General features: G+C 45.4%; 1 protein-coding gene across 2 annotated transcripts in view; it reads left to right on the top strand.

Annotated features, from left to right (window-relative positions):
* Positions 1-20,373, top strand: part of STIM1 (stromal interaction molecule 1) — a 191,394-nt gene that overhangs the window by 155,445 nt on the left and 15,576 nt on the right. For both annotated transcript variants that reach the window (XM_061148953.1, XM_061148963.1), the window contains exons 5-6: positions 3,088-3,203; positions 16,373-16,550. In XM_061148953.1, the coding sequence (XP_061004936.1) occupies positions 3,088-3,203; positions 16,373-16,550 (294 nt within the window). The remainder of the gene's footprint in view (positions 1-3,087; positions 3,204-16,372; positions 16,551-20,373) is intronic.

Below are 20,373 nucleotides of genomic sequence, written 5' to 3'. Positions count from 1 at the left end.
CTATCAATCCTGGGAAGAGTACTAATGGCTACCATTTATTGAGTACTTAGTACATGCCAGGCACCGTACTCAACACTTTATATACAGTATCATTTAATGCTTACATCAGTCCTGTAAGGTAGGTATTATTGTGTCTAGGTGATAAACCTGGCTAAGTAACTTTTCCAAGGTCACATGGCTAGTTAGAGGCAAAACTGTGATTTGAACCTAGATCTGGGTAGACTTCAAAGCCTGTGCTGCTTCTCTTTTCTTCTGCTGGCACCACCCCCCACCCCCCCACCAGCAGCTGTCTCTTTCATTGTGCCTCGGGGCTCCTTTAACTTCCCCTGAATTACCCATATACAGTTTATCTACTCAAAAAATGGTGCAGAGATGGGGGCCAACTAGCACTGGCCCCAGCCTCCTCTCTGAAATGACTGTTCCAACAACTGTTGTATCCTAACTCTGCCTCTCTTACAGATAAAGTATACTAGGACTTGAGGTGGTGTGGGGAGGGGCTAGAGTACTGCTTGGACTTCTTGTTATGTCAACTAGTGCCATATGTCATCCAGTGATTAATCCATTTACTTAGTTATTCAAGCGATATTTATTGGGTACCTGCTCTGTGCCAAGCACTTGTGCTGGGTGCTGGGAATAAAGATGGCAACAAGTTGCCCTTGCCCTCAAAGGGCTTACTGTCTGGTAAGTGCTCATTATGTATAATCTGTCATCTTATTATGTAGGTGCATCTGGTTATGAGCTTCAGCAAAGGGAAAAGGGGAAGGTGAAGCTGTTGGAATGTCCACACATTGCAGCCTCCAGCCATAGAACTACCAGGCACTGCTGTCCAGGCTTAGCTGAGCTGGCCTGGTCCCTCCTCTGCTGCCCGCAGCCTCTTCTTCACGGCTTCTCCCTACTCTGGAGAGAGTAATAATCTTAATATTTGTACAACCCTTTATAGAGTTTCTTTCCTACCTGTTATTTCAGTTGATTCCCACTATTCTGGGAGGAAGGAATTATTATCCCAACCTTTGGGCAAGCAAACTGAATTTCAAATATTTTATGATTTATCAAAACCTATAAGTTGCAGAGCTGGGATTTGAACTTAGGTCTGCCTGGTTCTAAATGCCCTGCTTTTTTCACTGCATCTTCTTCTTGCCCCATGTAGTTGAAAATAGGCATCCTGGAAATACTCAGTTTAGTTCTATTTAACAACATTTTACCGAGCATACCTTGTGATATGCTCTCTCCTGGGCCCTGAGGACAAAGAAACACATCAGACCCCACATTTGCCTTGAGGAACTCCATGTTTAGTGGAAGAGACAGACAGTTAAACAGATGATTAACCATGAAGCTCCAGGATTTAGGTTCTTTCTCATGGAAATAGCAGTATTACCTTGTGGATCCCTGACCCATGCCATTCTGAAGAATGGCAATGGCTTGGATTAAACTGGAAAAAATAGATGAGGAATCATTTCTCAGGTAGTGAGCTCACTTGGCCATTCTGTGACTAGGATTAGATCTGAGACCAGACCCAGCCAGGCTGGGCACAGGGGTAGAGGCAGCCAAACTGTGGTACCTCAGTGACAGTAGAAAGTATAGAACCCTCAGAGCAGGGAATGTGGGGTGGAGTGGGGGTGTTTTTCTAGGCCTGTCACTAGGCAGCATGGTATAATGGGATGAATCTAGCAAATCTGGGTTGAATCCTGTCTTTGCCACTTACTTGCTTTGTGACTTTGGGCAAATTACTTATCATTAAGTCTCAGTTTTCTTATCTGTAAAGTGGAGCTAATAAAAGAACTGGGTTCCTAAAGTGTGGGGACTAAATGAGGTATTGTATGTAAAGTCTCAGAATAGTATGAGATATACAGCTGCTTAATAAATGTTAGTTCCTTTCTCATTTCTTATTGCTTAGAAATTCATAGGTTTCTTTGACAAATAGAGTGTAGAAAAGGTGATACTTACTTTGATCAGTTAGATGAAAGCCAGTACACTTGTTAGAAGTGCTCTAAAGAGAACACCAAGAACTCCCAAGTTTGTAGGAAGCATCTGATTTACTTAAGTTTACACAGAAGGAAACTGAGGCCCCAGGGAAGAGATTAAGCAGCATATGTCAGACAAGTGAGTCATTGATGGAGCTGGGGCCAGAAGCTGGATCTCCTGACCATCCCCACCCCTACCCCACCCTCACCCACAGCAGGGTATCTCACTGCCTGTTTTATAGATGGGCTTGGTTGCTTCCCAGGACTGGAGAAAGAAGTAACTGAGCCTGCATGCCCAGGCAGGAGTGTGAATGACACACTGATGTCAGAAGCTTCTCTCTATCTAGGGAAGCAAAGCTCTGAATCAGAAAAGAGCGCAAACCGTAGTATAGTAGATCATGCTCACCTGTGGGGCCCAGACCAGTAGTTTTTCAGCCTTTCATGTCTTATACTCCTCTCCCCTCTATACCCACTAAATTCGGGCAGAAGAGAAACAAAGTCCAGTTTTTCCTATACCATTTCCTTGTTTACAGGCCCTCTCTTATTCAGTTATTATTAACAGTATGGTTGAAGAACATAAAAAATACAGTAATGTGATTGGGAGTCAATTACTATTACTCAAATACACGATGACAAGGCTAATGCAATGCTCTTTGTCAGCAGATTTGTATTTAATGACAGTTAGGATCAGGTAAATTCAGAGGCCCTCAGAATCACTGGGTCATGTGGCGTAACATTTTGACCTGGGCTGGACAGGAGAATGCATTTACAGATGGTGGGAGTGTGGAGACAGGTGTTTGGTGGATAATCCCTGGGAGATGAAGCACAACAGGAAATTTACAGTTGAGTATGGGAATGGTCACAGATAGTTAATCCTTAGAAAATATGATATTCAGGAGATGATGGACATGGGGAGAAAGGTGAACAAATTCTTGGTGAATGTTATGTGCTCTCTTTACTGCTTGTTGAGATCCACTGGTGTAGACTCCAGATGCTAGAGTGCAGAGGGGAGCAAGCACCAGGAGCGAGAAGTCTTGGAAGTGTTCCTGGAGGAGGTGGGTAATCCTACCAGGGTCGTTCCTGCTTTGCCAGCAGGGAACTGAGCCCCTACTCTTTGCCCCTGCAGGCTCGCTGTAACCAATACCACCATGACAGGGACTGTGTTGAAGATGACAGACCGGAGCCATCGGCAGAAGCTGCAGCTGAAGGCCCTGGACACGGTGCTCTTTGGGCCTCCTCTCTGTGAGTCCTGGGGAGAGGGAAGGCTGCTGATGTGCCATGGACCCCAAAGCTGGGTTGAGGTCCTGGGTCTGCCCCAAAGGGATAAGATGAATGTTCTAGAGAGGTACATTGGAAGGTTAAAGAAGGCATTCTATAAAAGAGGTGGCATGTGACCTCTGCCTTTAAAGACAAGTAGGGCTTTATTCCATGGAGGAGGCAGGAGACCGCAGTCTAGGTGGAGAAAACAACCTGAGTGAGAATACAGACACTAAATATGAATGGTATGCTCGGGGATAACAACCTGAAGGGGGCTGAGTGCCGTCTAGCTGTTCCTGCTGTCACTGTGGATGTGCAGAGGCCATGGGCTGATTGCTGAACATTTCATGTCCTTGAACAACCAAACAGGGCTAAGCAGGCTTTCACTGAAGCAACAGAGATACACTTAGACTAGAGCAGGTTGGTCTCTTCAGCCCAGGGTCAGTTGAGGGGATTAGGTGCTTCAGCTCCTGAACATCTGTGAGGTGGGAATGATCAACCTTGCCATCCTTTTTTATTCTAAGTGAACTCAACACAGAGTAGTAAGATTTCTTAGAAAATTCGCCTTGACCAGAAGGCTCTTAGGGCCTATTCTGTGTCCTTTGGGAGCTGTTGGCACCAGCCTGACCCCAGCGGAGGATGCCAGCAGCAGGATACTGTGAAGCCCAACACCAGTCCAGAGAAGCTGCCGGCAGGCAGGGTCAGCGGCAATGTGACATTTCCCTGTCTCTCCATTTGGCTTGACAAGTGCCCAAGCTGATGTCTCAATAGAGGTGGATAGGTGCATACTTTTTTGGTTTAAAAAAGCTTAAATAGACTTTATTTTTATTATTTTTTAAGATTTATTTATTTTAGTTTTTGGCCACAGGGCTTGTGGGATCTTAGTTCCCCAACCAGGGATCAAACTCAGGCCCACGGCAGTGAAAGCCCGAGTCCTAACCACCAAGAAATTCCTTATTTTAATTTTTTAATTTAAAACATTAAAAAAAAATTTTTTTTCTCTTTTAGCCATGGCATGTGGGATCCTAGTTCCCTTACCTGGGGTTGAACCCATGCCACTGCAGTGGAAGCACAGAGTCTTAACCATTGGACTGCTGGGGAAGTCCCTAGACTATTTTTTTGAGTAGATTTAGGTTCACACCAAAATTGAGTGGAAGGTACAGAGATTTTCCATATACTTTTGCCCCATACATGCATAGCCTTCCCCATTAAAAACCACAGTGGTACATTTGTAACAACTGCTGAACCTACACTGACACAGCATTATCCCCCAGAGTCCATAGTTTACATTAAGATTCACTCTTGGTGTTGTGTAGTCTGTGGGTTTGGACAAATGTAAAATGACTTGTATCCACCTGTGTGGTGTCAGACAGAATGGTTTTTCACTGCCCTAAAGATCCTCGGTGGTCCACCTGCAATCACTGATTTTGTTTTTTTTTTACCTCTCCATAGTTTTCTTTTTTTTTGGGGGGGGCTTCATTTATGTATTTATTTATATTTATTTATTTATTTTTCCATTTATTTTTATTAGCTGGAGACTAATTACTTCACAACATTGCAGTGGGTTTTGTCATACACTGACATGAATCAGCCATGGAGTTACATGTATTCCCCATCCCGATCCCCCCTCCCACCTCCCTCTCCACCCAATTCCTCTGGGTCTTCCCAGTGCACCAGGCCCGAGCACTTGTCTCATGCATCCCACCTGGGCTGGTGATCTGTTTCACTATAGATAATATACATGCTGTTCTTTCGAAACATCCCACCCTCGCCTTCTCCCACAGAGTCCCAAAGTCTGTTCTGTACATCTGTGTCTCTTTTTCTGTTTTGCATATAGGGTTATCATTACCATCTTTCTAAATTCCATATATATGTGTTAGTATGCTGTAATGTTCTTTATCTTTCTGGCTTACTTCACTCTGTATAATGGGCTCCAGTTTTATCCATCTCATTAGAACTGATTCAAATGAATTCTTTTTAACGGCTGAGTAATATTCCATGGTGTATATGTACCACAGCTTCCTTATCCATTCGTCTGCTGATGGGCATCTAGGTTGCTTCCATGTCCTGGCTATTATAAACAGTGCTGCGATGAACATTGGGGTGCACGTGTCTCTTTCAGATCTGGTTTCCTCAGTGTGTATGCCCAGAAGTGGGATTGCTGGGTCATATGGCAGTTCTATTTCCAGTTTTTTAAGAAATCTCCACACTGTTCTCCATAGTGGCTGTACTAGTTTGCATTCCCACCAACAGTGTAAGAGGGTTCCCTTTTCTCCACACCCTCTCCAGCATTTATTGCTTGTAGACTTTTGGATAGCAGCCATCCTGACTGGCGTGTAATGGGACCTCACTGTGGTTTTGATTTGCATTTCTCTGATAATGAGTGATGTTGAGCATCTTTTCATGTGTTTGTTAGCCATCTGTATGTCTTCTTTGGAGAAATGTCTGTTTAGTTAACTACCTCTCCATAGTTTTGTCTTCTTCAGAAGGTTTATACCTTTTGTAAGTGTGAAACAGAGCAACATGGGAGAAGACCATTTTCATCTGCTTTGTTGCCTTTTTTGGTCCTGTTTTATGTGCTTAGTCACTCAGTCATCTCCAACTCTTTGCGACCCCATGGACTGTAGCCCGCCAGGCCTCTCTGTCTATGAGGATTCTCCAGGCAAGAATACTGGAGTGGGTTGCCATGCCCTCATGCAGGGAATCTTTCCGACCCAGGGATCGAACCCAGCTCTCCTGCATCGCAGGCAGATTCTATACCGTGTAAGCCACCAGGGAAGCCTTTTTGGTCCTAGAACACATTTTTTCTTATCATCATTCATTTATAAGTTTTGAATAAATGACACAATGAAGGTTCTACTCTTAATGTGAGGCCCACCCTCTGTACTGAGCAATGGTTTTTTATTCATCCACCAGCATTTTTAAAGCACCTACTGTGCACCACTAAATGACAGAGTCTCTTCTCTCAAGAAGTTCCATCTAAATGAAGATTGGCGTGTCAACAAATTCAGTAAATGGTCAACAGATATAGTGGTAGAACAGTCGTGTAAGTCATTCCATAGTTCAGATGGGAGTACAAAGTAGGGAGGAGTTTTCAGTTGGAGACCAAGAAGTTTTATGGAGAGGATCACTCTTGAGCTGACTCTTGAAAAATGGGAAGTGGCCTTATTAAAGTTTCTTTATTAACAGCCTGCCCCCCTCTCTTTATATACACCAGCAAAAATGTTTATACCAGAAGAATCAAACCCAACAGTGAAAGCTAGGTAATTTTTTCAGAGGCTCTCCTATGTCACCCTGCAGTTAGGGGAGGCCTTTGGCAGCCTGAAATCTTCTTTAGTCTCCTGAGATATACTAATAGACTGTTAACACAGCTAGTGCTAGCAGTAAAGAACCCACCCGCCAGCACAGGAGATGTAAAATGTAAGAGATGTGGGTTTGATCCCTGGGTCAGGAAGACCCCCTGGAAAAGGAAATGGCAACCCACTCCAGTATTCTTGCCTGGAGAATCCCATGGACAGAGGAGCCCGGGGGGCTACAGTCCATAGGGTTGCAAAGAGTCAGACACGACTGAAGCAACTTAGCACACACATGGTCTGTATCGAAATAGTATTTACCATATCTGAAAGGGTGTGTTAAAAACAGGTTAAAGTAAGTAAGAATTGCAAATGGAAAAATCAGCTAGGTCTAGAGAGCATGAGAATCAGAATCCTAGGTACATGGTACTGGGTCCTGGAGGTCAGAGCCAGCAAGGGGAACCCCAGTGAATTGGGTTAGGCTGATACCAGGACAGGAGTATCTTCTAGATTCATTTAGCCTCTAGGTTGCCTGTGACCTAATCTAAGGGAGGTCAGAGGTCAGCAGAAAACTGTTTCTGAGGTAGGCAGAGCAGAGGTACTAGAGTTAAGAAGATACTTCACACCCACTAAAATAGCTACAATAAAAGTGAAAAGAGGGAAGAACAGAAAGTAAGTGTTGGCAGAGATGTGGAGAAATTAGAACACTTGTACATTTCTACTGATAATGAGAAAGGTTCAGCTACTTTAGAAAATAGTCTCATTATTCCTCAAAAAGTTAAACATAGTTACCATATAACTCAGTGATTCCATATCTAGGAATGTACCCCAAAATTGAAAACAGGTACTGAAACAAGTACATGTACATGACAGCACTATTCATAATAGCTAAGGTGGAAGCAATCCATGTATACATTGATGGATGAATGGATAAATAGTCCTAGTGTATAAACGCAATGAAATATATAACTCAACCATAAAAAGAAGTGAAGTTTTGATTACATGCTACAAGAACATGCATGATTCCATTTATATGCAATATTCAGAATAGATAAATCCATAGGGATCAAATTAAGATTGGTGGCTGGCAGGGGCTAGAGTGAGTGGGAAATGGGAAGTGGCTGGTAATGGGTATGGGATTTCTTTTGGGGTAATGATTAAGGTCCTAAAATTAATTGTGCTGATGGTTGCACAACCTTGTGAATACACTAAAATCACTGAATTGTTTCATTTAAAAGAAAATTTTAGAGTATGTGGATTATATCTCCCATCGTCATCATCATCATTATTACAACTTGATTTTTTATAACCTTTAGACTTCCATTTAGAGAACTTCTTATAAACCTAGGGAAGCACCTTGGTCTCTTTTCAAAATTGCCACTCACTGTGTGACCTTGTGTAGGTTGTTTTTCTCAGTATATATTTGCTGATTTGTATCATGAAACGACTGAACTGAAGAATCCTTATGACTCCTTTCAGCTGTGACATTCCATGATTTTGGGGAGAAACCCTTTGGTTGATAAGGATTCTGTGTAAAAGATAGGAGGCCTGTTCTTTCCCCCTACTGCCTGTATCCTGTACTTTTAGGACTTCTGTGTTCAGCCCTTGTCTTATCATGTGACCTTTGACAGTTCACTTCTCCTGCCTAGACTTGGCTTCCCTCATCTGTGAAATGGTCTTGGTTATTAAGGCTCTTACTGGCTCTCTCATTCAAGAACTCAGATAGAATTGGTGTCCTCCTGGGAGCTAAGATGAATCCAGCAGGTGTCCTGATGGCAGAGATTGTTTTTTATACTTTCCTGCTGATGCTTCTCAAAGAAAAACTTATAAAATTGCCAGCTGGACCCTAAGGAAGATACTAGGAAGCTCTTTGCCAGGAGACTTCTGCAAGAGTGGGCCGCCCCTGGTGGGTGCCTGCAGAGAATCCCTTGACCTTTGTCCCCTAGGTTCTGTTTTCCCATTTGCACATGGACTAAAAACCCTAGTCAGTGCTCTTCCCTAACCAGCACGCATGCAGGATTTCGAGTGATGGCCTGTGCTAGCTTGGACCTGGGTTCTGCATCCAGGGTGGGCTGTTAAGGCTGTGGTCTCAGGCCTCCCCATTGGCTTGCAGTGAACACCCCCTGAGCACCTGGGCTGGCTTCAGTTGCCAGTTGTGGCTACCTTGCCCAGTCTTAATGAAATCCCACCGCCGGTCTGAGGCTTGAGAAATTGCAAATCACAATTTTGTTTACAGTAGCTGGGGGGTCTGCTGAGTGAGTGGATCCATCTGCCCGCAGCAGCCTCAGAGCTTGGGAAGAGAGAAGGAGGATCAGACCGGCTCAGCCTGGAGGCCTGACCGTGGAAGACAGCTCGGCCCTCCCTGCGTGGGCCACAGAGCAGCGCAGGTGTTTCCCGTCTTTCCCGCCAGCAGAGCTGGCTCTAGGCTGGCCCAGCTGGGGCTCTCCTGACAGTGCCGGTGGCCAGGTGTCAGGTGTGCTCTGAGACACAGAGGCCCAAAGACAGTGTTCAGTTTGGGGTCTCAGCTGATCTCTCATTATGGTAGCAAATGAATCACTGAGGGAGAAATTGAGGCTCAAATGAGGCGAGTTTTAAACAGCAGAGCCATGACTCAAACCTAGGTTTTTAGCTTATATTTCAGCTCTCTTTTCTACTATATTATCCCACCCTCCACTTCTGTTAGAGGAGACAAGATGTAAGATTCCCAGCCCTGAAATCAAGCAGACTGGCTCTATCACCCAGTCACTTGGTGACCTTGGGCACATTCCTAAGTTCTCTGTGTCCCAGTTTCCCCTAAGTGGTAGCTGCTGCTGTTAGTGTGTGTCACTGTCTTGGGCTCAGGGCTGGGTGCCCTTTGTGCTGTTAGGAGTACTGAGAAAGGTGCAGAAAGAGGCTGCATAGTAATCATGGGGCTTGGGGGACTTGTGAAGAGGAAAAGACGAAGACTGCACCTTGTCTTCCTTCCACAGCGGCTCAGGTAATAGGGGAAGTCATCAGTGAGCAGGAGGGGCTGCCTGTCTGGCCCAGCCTACTCTGTTGGTACCCGCTTTCTGCTTGTTATGATCCTTCTCTAGGATGCCTTTCCAGCCTCTTCCTGGGCATGCTAACCCTTCCCTCTTACTTTCCAATTTCCTCTGGGGATCCACAGCCCTTTGTACCTGCTTTTTTGTTTGTTTGTTATTTCAGATTGCCCTCTCTTTTATTGAAAGTATAATTGGTTATACTAGTACAATATTGTGTTAGTTTCAGGGGCACAGAAAAGTAATTGTATCTGCTTTCTGTATAACAATCTGTTTTCCTGTTGCTCTTTAAACTGGAAACTCCTTGAGGGTAGACACAGCTTTGTTCATCTGTCATCGCCACTCAGACTCAGCGTTAAGGCCTAGCAAGGAGGAGGTGCCAGGAGATGAATGCTGGAAGTTACACAGAAGGAAGCTGGGCCCCTCCAGAGCTACAGGCTTGGAGGAGGTAGGGGAAGAGTCTGGCTCAGTTTAACTGTGGGGAGAACTGCTCCCTGTGTAGTGTCTGTGCACAGGTGGGGCAGCTAAGGTACTTTTTGGGGGCTATAACCAGAAGAAAGGAGGGCCCAGAAATAGTTTTTACAGGTTAAACAGACACCTCAGCCTAGAAGGCTGTGTAAATGGCGAAAGAAATTCCTAGCACGTACTGTGGCAGTGAGGGGTGAGTATCTGTATCTGTCAGGCACAGAGGACTGTGGGCAGTAGAGAAGCAGACAGAATACATGGGGAGAGGGGATTCCAGAAAGTGATAATTATTGGAGCCTCACATTCTCACCCTGAAAACTGGCACCCTGAAAATTCTATCACTCCGCACTCTGTTCACATGTCAGCATCTCATTTGTTTACACCCTCCTCCCTTGCCTCAAGCCTGATTGTGTTAACAGTTGACCTCATTTTGCTAAAATCTATTTGTAGCACTCAGGCTGGGAATTTTGCCACCCTCTGGCTCCCCAGGCCCTAACCAGCTTCCCTGGGTTAGTTCTGTTCATCTTGCCAGCCATGTCTGCTCTCATGCAACCTCTGTGGTTTCTCTGTGCTGTGTTCACTGGTGACAGGGGGAGTCTGAGAACTGAGTTCCGGTAGAGGCTGTGAGGACAGCTTGCCAGACTCCTCTTCTTTTCTTTAATTAATTTACTTTAATTGGGGATAATTACTTTACAATGTTGTGATGTTTTTGCTGTACATCATCTGAATCAGCCCTAGGCATACAAGTGTCCCCTCCTCCTGAACGCCCTCCCACCTCCTTCCCCACCCCATCCCTCCAGGTTGTCACAGAGCACCGGCTCCGGGCTTTCTGCATCACACATCAAACTCCCACTTTGCCAGACTCTTCTTGTTCGCAGGAGCTGGTATTTGCCTTCTGTATGCACTTTATATTATACCTCCCCTTTCCTGCTAGAACCTCCCTTTCTTCTTCCTTTTTGCCTCCTTTCCACCTTTGCTAAGTGCCTGCTCTGGTCAGGCTCTATGCTAAGTGTGAGGCTACAGAGGTAAGTAAGTCTTGTGCCCTGGTCCTGAGGAACCTACAGTGACTGACATGAAAGCTGAAAAGCACACAGGGCAATCCTTGAGAAAATACATGTTTTTAGCTGTCCAGTGAGTGGGTTGGTCAGGGAATCCTAGTCCAGAGGAGAAGGAATGGGCAGGTCTCTGTAAACTGTGGTGGGCTGGGAAGATGGTAGGAATCGAAGGATGGGCCTTGGGTTATGATAGGAAGAAGAACATCATGAATAAGGCACATACTAGATTCTTAGTTTACCTATTTCTTCTTCTTTTTTCCTGACATAATAGTTTATAGACTTTTGTATTAGTCAGGGTTCTCCAGAGAAACAGAACCAATAGGATATGTATATAGATATATATATGAGGAGATTTATTATGAAAATAGATTCAAGCTATCTTGGAGGCCAAGAAGTCCCACAGTCTTCCATATATAAGCTGGAACCCAGGAAAGGTGGGGGTTGTAATTCAGTCTGAGTCTGCAAGCTGAGGACCAGGGAAGCTGATGGTGTGAATCCCTGTGAGTCTGAAGACCAAGAGCTGAGAGTGCTGATGTAGATGGGCAGAGGAAAAGGGATATGTAAACTCAAGCTGGAGAGCATATTTGTCCTTCCTCTGCCTTTTGGTTCTGTTCAGACCCTTAGTGCATGTAGACAATTGGTTGATGCCCAGTCTCATTAATGAAGATGACCTTCTTAACTGAGTCTACTGATTCAAATATTAATCTCATATGAAGACAATCCCAAAGACACACCCAGAAATAATTCTTTACCATCTATCCAGACACCCCTTAGCCCAGTCAAGGTGACACATAGAGTTAACCATTAGAACTCAAAATTCTCCAAACCAGGCTTCAACAGTATGTGAACCGTGAACTTCCAGATGTTCAAGCTGGATTTAGGAAAGGCAGAGGAACCAGAGATCAAATTGCCAACATTTGTTGGATCATCAAAAAAGTGAGAGAGTTCCAGAAAAATATCTACTTTTGCTTTATTGACTATACCAAAGCCTTTGACTGTGTGGACTACAACAAACTCTGGAAAATTCTTAAAGAGATGGGAATACCAGACCACCTGACCTGCCTCTTGAGAAATCTGTATGCAGATCAGGAAGCAACAGTTAGAAGTGGACATGGAACAACAGACTGGTTCCAAATCAGGAAAGGAGTACGTCAAGGCTGTATATTGTCACCCTGCTTATTTAACTTCTATGCAGAGTACATCATGAGAAACGCTGAGCTGGAAGAAGCACAAGCTAGAATCAAGATTTGCCAGGAGAAATATCAATCACCTCAGATGTGCAGATGACATCACCCTTATGGCAGAAAGTGAAGAAGAGCTAAAGAGCCTCTTGAAGAAAGTGAAAGAGGAGAGTGAAAAAGTTGGCTTAAAACTCAACATTCAGAAAACCAAGATCATGGCATCTGGTCCCATCACTTCATGGCAAATAGATGGGGAAATAGTGGAAGCAGTGAGAGACTTTATTTTGGGGGGCTCCAAAGTCACTGCAGATGGTGACTAGCCATGAAATTAAAAGATGCTTGCTCCTTGGAAGAAAAGTTATGACCAACCTAGATAGCATATTAAAAAGCAGAGATATTACTTTGCCATCAAAGGTCCATCTAGTCAAAGCTGTGGTTTTTCCAGTAGTCATATATGGATGTGAGAGTTGGACTGTAAAGAAAGCTGAGCGCCAAAGAATTGATGCTTTTGAACTGTGGTATTGGAGAAGACTCTTGAGAGTCCCTTGGACTGCAAGGAGATCCAACGAGTCCATCCTAAAGGAAGTCAGTCCTGAATATTCATTGGAAGGACTGATGCTGAAGCTCCAATACTTTGGCTACCTGATGTGAAGAACTGACTCATTTGAAAAGACCCTGATATTGGGAAAGATTGATGGCAGGAGGAGAAGGGGACGACTGAGGATGAGATGGTTGGATGGCATCACCGACTCAATGGACATGAGTTTGAGTAAACTCTGGGAGTTGGCGATGGACAGGGAGGCCTGGTGTGCTGCAGTCCATGGGGTCACAAAGAATTGGACATGACTGAATGACTGAACTGAACTGAACTAGGACTGTGGACCCAACTGAAGGGAACTGACAATTCTCACATCTATTTCTCTGAACACCTCAAAGAACTTTCATTTACAACTAGGCATTTAATCTTTTAGCAATTCTGTGACAATGCATTTTACAGCTGAGGAAGCTGAGACCGAGATGGGGGAAGTGAATTTCATAACAAATTGGGGCAAAGGCAAGGATAGAACTCAAGCTTCCTAATACTTCATGCAAGATGCTTCCTTTGTTGAAATAAGAATTTCTCTACATGAGGGAGGCCTTATGTTTAACCTCAAAGGCCTGGCCATTCAGCCTTTGGATCTTCACTCTCTGATGGCAGTGCCACAGTCAGTTCCCAGTGGGTTGAGGGGGGAACCTTAGGCCGTGGAATTCTTATAGTTGCACTCGGGGTAGATCAGGGGATATAGGCATCCCCTGGTGAGACATGTTTGCATGTAATAAAGCAGAAACAATACCTGCTGCATGAGTATGAGAAAATGGGGTGTAGTAGAAAGACCATGCAGTCAAACAAATCTGGATTTGAATTCCAGCTCTGTCACTTTTCATGGACTCTGACAAGTCAGTGCCTCTATGGAACCTCACTTTTCTGGTCTACAACATGGGAATACTCTACTGTATAGATTAGTTGTGAGAATTTGAAATGTTAATGTAAATACCTGATACATTTTATGTTTTCTCTAGTTCCCTTCTTCTTTTTTTTTTTAATTGGTTTTTGCCATACATTGACATGAATCAGCCATGGATTTACATGTATTCCCCATCCCGATCCCCCCTCCCACCTCCCTCTCCACCTGATTCCCTTCTTTTTTAAAATGAAAGAAAATTCCTTCTTATGTGGATTAAAGAGAGGGAAATATCACACTTAAGGCTTTTTCAGTGAAGATTCAACCCCACAAATATTTATTGAGTGACTTCTATGTGTGGTCAGTGCTGTGGTTGGCACTGGCCTACAGAGAAGTGATGATCGGTAGGGGCCAGAGAATAAATCAACCAGATTAGACTCATTTTCTTCCCACTAAGCTTAGTAGCCCACAGGCTGTTGACAGGCAGCATGTCTGAGTTTCAGCTATGCAACTGACAAGGCAGAAGGATATAGGGGATGAATGCTTATGTATTTTAAGTGGAGTCAAAACTCACTGAAGAGATCCCGAGGGTACTGATAGGTGGAACAGTGTTACCTTAGAAGAGGGGGTGATGGATAGATCCTATCCTTGTCCCTGGTAATTCAATATTTTTATTCATGAGCTGGATGAGACTATGAAGCTGGAAAAAATAGGATCTTGTTTCAAATTGGTCTGGACAAGGTAGAATAAGGAACTGAGTAGAATTGATTGGTGCCTGATCTGTATGCCCACCTCAAGGGCTTTGAAGTGTTGGAGGCAATAGGGGGAGGGTGCTAGTCCGATGAAGAATTGTTGGAATGTAGTACCTTTGACTTTGGATAGGAATGTTAGGGATGTTGGAGGTGAGAAACCCTGGGAATCCAAGATGAAAAGTCCTTAATAAACAGGGGAGACAAAGAGTACCCTAGCCTGTGGTGGAGGCTGGATAGGAGGTAGGTGTGTTCCAGAAAGGAAGGCAACTCACTATACTGCAGAGATATTGCTTCTTGTGATCTAAGGACAGGGGAGTAGAGATGTGAGCATGGCTGCAAGTGTAGACCTGCCAGGAAGCTGGAGGGTGGCTGCTGGAGGGTCCTCAGTTGCTCTGTGAAGGTGTTAGTCGCTCAGTCATGTCCGACTCTTCGCGACCTCTTGGACTGTAGCCCACCAGTCTCCTCTGTCCATGGGATTCTCCCGGCAAGAATCCTAGAGTGGGTTGTCATTCCCTTCTGCAGGGAATCTTCTTGACCCAGGGATCAAACCTGGTCTCCTGCATTGCAGGCAGATTCTTTACCATCTGAGCCACCAAGGAAGCCACCAGTTCCTCTGTATAGTCTGGCATAGATATGTGAAGGACATGGCTATACCCTGGACCTAGTAACTCCCCTCCCGTGGATGGAAATAGCATGTGCTAATCTGTCCTTGATTTCACACCATCCCCGTGTCCTATTGCTCAGCCTTTCAGTGAGGAGCTGTGAATATAACCCTTTTTGTCAAAGTGGGCGTCAGCTTCATGAGGTGGAATTTCAGCCATGTGTGTCTTTTCCTGCTGTCTGTCTAGACCCTGCCCCAACTTGGTGGCTCCACTGGGTCCTTTTGGGTCCCCCTCAGCCCCTTACTGGGCAGTGAGATCCTGTCAGTCCCCCAACCCCTTCCGCAACACCAGGAGACCCACTGTGCACAGGAGGTCATTACCTCTTTCCCCTTGTCTGGGGCTTTCCTTAGCCATTGCTGCTCTATTTCTAGTGGAGTACAATGCAGGCAGGGCATACAATAGCAGACTCTTTCCCTCCTGGTATCTCTTTCAGTCTTCTGTGCGGTGGCCCAGAGCCTAGGTCTGGCACACTGGGGACCAGTCTCAGGCTCCAGGACTACCCCTCTTCTGGTCAGCTCAGTTCTTGGGACATGGCGTTTGTTCTTATCTTCTGATGTTATTCCTTGTTTAGCTTTTCAGTTTTGCTCTCTCCAGAGCAAAGCATTGCTTTGAACCCCAGCTGGTGGACAGGGCCGTGGCACTTCACCAATAGCTGCCAGGTGTTCTCTGGAGGTAGACCTGTCTCTCTGTTCCTGGACATCCTGATGCTACTCCTGTTCTACCTGGTCTCTGGTTGAACCACAGCCTAGACAGAAATGCTCTCTGTAGATGAGACTTACAGACCTCTATATGATCTAGTCTTTGTACCTTGCACCTAGAATAGCCTCATGGTCTGGGAGACCCAGCTCCTGCAGTAACCTCAGGCCCACAGCCAATTCTCAGGCTCTAGTGACTTTGCTTGTACCCTTACCCGCCACCCGCCTTCTGCCTACTGTAGTATTCTAGTGTTTCTTACCCTGTAGAGTAGAAGCCACTGCATCTGGGCACATGGGCCCACCGCAGCGCAGAATGGCTGGGATGTACTGCGAAGGCACTAGTTCTCTTCACTGCACGTTAGGGAAGTGTGATCCAGTGAGCTTCCTGTATTGCTCTAAGTCCTCTCATCCTTTCCAAACTAGGCCTTGACTTAGCAGAGAAATAAGCAGAGTGTGGCGAATGTGTGTCTAAGAAGAGAAGCCAATTCCTCCTGAGTGGGAAGGCTTTATGGAGGAGGGGGCACACAGGGTGTGTGATGCTGAGCAGGCAGTGGGCACCCTGACTCACTGTGCCCTTCCTCTCTGGCAGTGACCCGCCATAACCACCTCAAGGACTTCATGCTGGTGGTGTCTATCGTTATTGGTGTGGGTGGCTGCTGGTTTGCCTATATCCAGAACCGTTACTCCAAGGAGCACATGAAGAAGATGATGAAGGACCTGGAGGGCTTACACCGAGCCGAGCAGAGTCTGCATGACCTTCAGGAAAGGTAAGGCCCTGTCCCTTCCCCTGACCCTGGTGCTGCTAGCTCTTGGGAGCCTCCAGTTTCCACCTGAGAGGTGGGCTGTCTGGCTCCCAAGACCCTGCTGACATGGTGGTCCAGGCTGTGTCATCCTCCCAAACCTGCATCGGAGCCTAGGTTCCTGCCATTCCAGTCACACAGGCAAGTATTCCTCCCCAGAGCAGAAGCTTATTTCTATCCTTTCTCCCCAGAGCTTCAGAGGGAGAAGTGTGGAGCTGCTGGAAGGTCTTGAGCTTCCCTGGTTGGATGGCTTGTGTGGGGTCATTCCATCCTCCATCCCACCTCTTGACTACTTCCCTTTCCATAGAAGTAGACATAATTAACTGTCCTTCCCTGTTTCCCAAAGAAACCTCACAAACCTGTCTTCTTAATACCTTTCATGCTGTCTTGTATGGCATCTGAATTTCATGAGTCCTCACTTGTTGTATGTGTGCTGTGCTCAGTCTGACTCTTCGCAGCCCATGGACTGTAACCTGCCAGACTCCTCTGCCCATGGAATCTTCCAGGCAAGAATTCTGGAATGGGGTGCCATTTTCTACTCCAGGGGATCTTCCCAACCCAGGGATTGAACCCATGTCTCTTGCATCTCCTGTGTTGGCAGGCGGATTCTTTACCACTAGCACCACCTGGGAAGCACCCACTGTTGTATGACTGGGTAAATCCCTCTCCTTTCTGGAACATATTTCCTCATTAGTAATGTAAAGGAGTTGAACTAGGAGCAGACCAGGACATTTTAGCGCTGATAGTCTGAGGTTCTGTTTGAATAAAGCATGGCTTAGAAACTATTATAGAAGATCTAGCTGTGAAGGGAAGGTGACAGTCAGCCAGCTGATCTAAGTACTTCCTGACTTCTAGGAACCAGGTCTGTGTGGGGAATTGGAAGGAAGTCACTGCTCCTGGGCCACAGAGCACACACTTAAGAAGGAGCAGTAACTCAGTGCCAGCCTGTGGCAAGAGAGCTCCAAGGACTGGAACAGCACAGAGGCAGGAGACGAGTGGATGTGGAGTCTGAGGAGGTGGCCTTGAAAGATGGGTAGGAAAGATTAACCTGATAGTCGTCGTTGAGTGTATAGAGTGAGGCCAGATCCCTGGTACCTTCGGACTCACATGGAAAAGTTAGTAGGATGCAAAAGGCAATAGAGAATCAATGTGGGTATTTGACTTTTTTGCTTTGTTTTGGTTTTGAGAAAAGGAGAGGCCGGCTTCAAGAGTGTTTGTCAGAAAATGATTCCGACAGCCTAGGGACTCCTGTTGGGAAGTCTTTGCAGGAATCCATGTAAAAGGAAGTGAAGTCTGTCTCTTTTCTGTTTTTTTTAATGATAGATACTATTTTCTTTGGAGGGATGGGGAAGTGGTTTCTTAAGAACTCGATATTGTTAAGTACATTTAAGCATTATTGTTTGTAATCACCACAACCCTCTTAGGTAGGTATTATTATCCCAATTTTAGAGTTGAAGAAGTGAAGCCTCAGAGAGGGTGAGTGTCAGTAAGTAGTAAGTTAGGAATTTCTTTAACCACAGGGTGCTGCCTCAGTAAAGGCAGCCCTAGCAGATTCGTTTCCATGGGCTTTTAGGAGGCAAGAGGAGTTTTATCTTTGAGCTGATTCCTGGCTACTTTGCTGGGCCCCTTGTTCCTGGGCCCTTTTCCAACTGGGGGCTAAATGCTGCTATGTGGGCAGTCCCCATTCTTCATTTGTCTGAAAAACATGTACTGTTTTCATTCCAAAGGCAAAGAATCTACGCAGGAGGCATTCCAAGTTTGGGGATAAAACTAAACTCCCAGCTCTCCCTGCTCCCCAAGGCCTCCAGAGCTAACTGGCCACTGTGGCACTTTGAGAAACGAATGCACACCCCTCCCAACCCGAGACAGGCTCATACCTGTGCACACACATATCCTGCTCTGACACAAGGGCCCACGTGCCTCTTTGTGCCTCCTTACTTTGGCAGACCTCACTGCCAGTCACCAAAGAGCTTTTTCCAGAGTTCCTGATGCTTTTGGTGAATAAATGTAATGCTACATGTGCATTCCAGTTAGGATTTCACTGGGTTTCAAGATAATTCTTTAAGGCAGGCAGGAATTTTGAGTCCCACTTAAAAAGGAAGAAACAGGCCTGGTTCAGGGAACAGACTTGTCCACAGTCACACAGCTGCGTAGAGCTGAGCTGTGGTCAGACTGCCTGCTTTTCTTACTTGTGATGGTAACTGATTGCCGCCTTCAAGATGCTCAATCTTCTGTGAAGGAGATGGGGTGGGCCCAGGCTTGATTGTACATTTATTAGCTCATTTCTTCACCCAGTAGTATTTATCGATCTTCATCTCTATTACATCCAAAGTGTATCAGTTTTGATTCTACTTTAAAAGAACTCTCTATTGTATGAAGAAGACAGGCATATCGTAGACTTTTCAGAAGAGGATGCTTTCAGAGAGGATAATGTTTCAGTGAAGAACTGAATCCCTAATTTCAAGCAGTTGAGTCATGGGAGAGTGCAATAAAGGAGGATACTCAGGGCAAGGAGATTGTGCTGGAAATGGCGCCCCGACTTGATTTTAGCTGTGCACATAGCGCCACCTGCTGAGTGCCTTGAGGTTCAATTCCTTTTCACTCCAGGGAGAAAGTACACAGAAGGCTGCAATTTGTCAGCAGAAAGCTTGCAGCTTAGGCATTTTCCCTCTCCTCCTTACTTGTCACCACATCTTTTGAGGCTTTAGTCATTGAAAAATCTGGACTTGGGATTTTTTTTAGAGGTTCAGTTCTGTTTCTGCCTCTTCATTTACCTGCTTAATTAACTCAGTGGTCAGTGCTCTTTTCTGTGGTCCCTATGTGTTCTGCAGCCTGTCCTCCCCCTTCTGTACCTCAAGTCTAAGCCATATATCACATGTTTCCTTCCTCTTCCTTTCCCCTCTTATCCTATAACATAGTGCTTCCTACTAAGGGAGGAAGACCGGACAGTAGCTAAGTCCTTTCCCTCCTCCAGAGGGATCAGCTAATGCTTATTCTTTCTTCTGGGTCTAACCCAGGCCTCACCTTCCCCTACTTCTTTCAGGCAGAGTTGATCACCCCCATCCTTTGGGCCTACCCAACACTTTATTTCTCTATTATAGAACTTATCACACTGTGTGCACCTATCTGTTTACTTGTCTATATTGGACTAGGCCATGAGCACCTCAGTGGCAGGGACAGTCTTCTCACTCATCTCCATATATCTAGGAGTCACACAGGGCTTGGCATTTAGTAGACACCTTAAAGTACTAGGTGAAGGAATAGGTAAATGAATGAATGAATAAACATAGATATGTAGTGCAAAGAAAGGGAAGGAAGGAAGCTTAGCTGGGTGGATGGAGGATTTTGTCAGTAAACAGAGGGAATGTGTGGGTGGGTCCAAGGGCATATTTTCATTATAAGTGATGCCCTTGAGAAGGAGTGTGCTTAGGAAGGGAACTTAAGGTTGGGCATGAGGGGCTCCCCCAAATCCTGCCCAACCCTTTTGGCGTGAATTTCGTGTTTCTGTGTTTTTGGGATTTAGGTATTCAGGAGTCCGAGAGGTACAGCTCAATAGTTCCCTTCTCATCTGCCTTAAATCTCCCCATGACCATCACCCCCAGCATATTTCACCATCAGGCTTTCCCTGGGTCTTTGGTCTAGGTTGCAGGGTATTCTACATTGATTGCACCTTCCAGATACCTTGGTATAAAGGTAGTAACTATGCAATTTGAACACATAAAGATTAGAATTCTGGTCTCAATTCTGTCTGCCATTTGTTCCCTTTCCTAAGCCTTTGTGTCCATACCTG

The sequence above is a fragment of the Dama dama genome, chromosome 1 (genome assembly GCF_033118175.1).
Source record: "Dama dama isolate Ldn47 chromosome 1, ASM3311817v1, whole genome shotgun sequence".
NCBI classification, from domain to species: Eukaryota; Metazoa; Chordata; class Mammalia; order Artiodactyla; family Cervidae; genus Dama; species Dama dama.
Note: the sequence above shows the minus strand (reverse complement) of the source record. Positions and strands in the feature narration are given on the sequence as shown.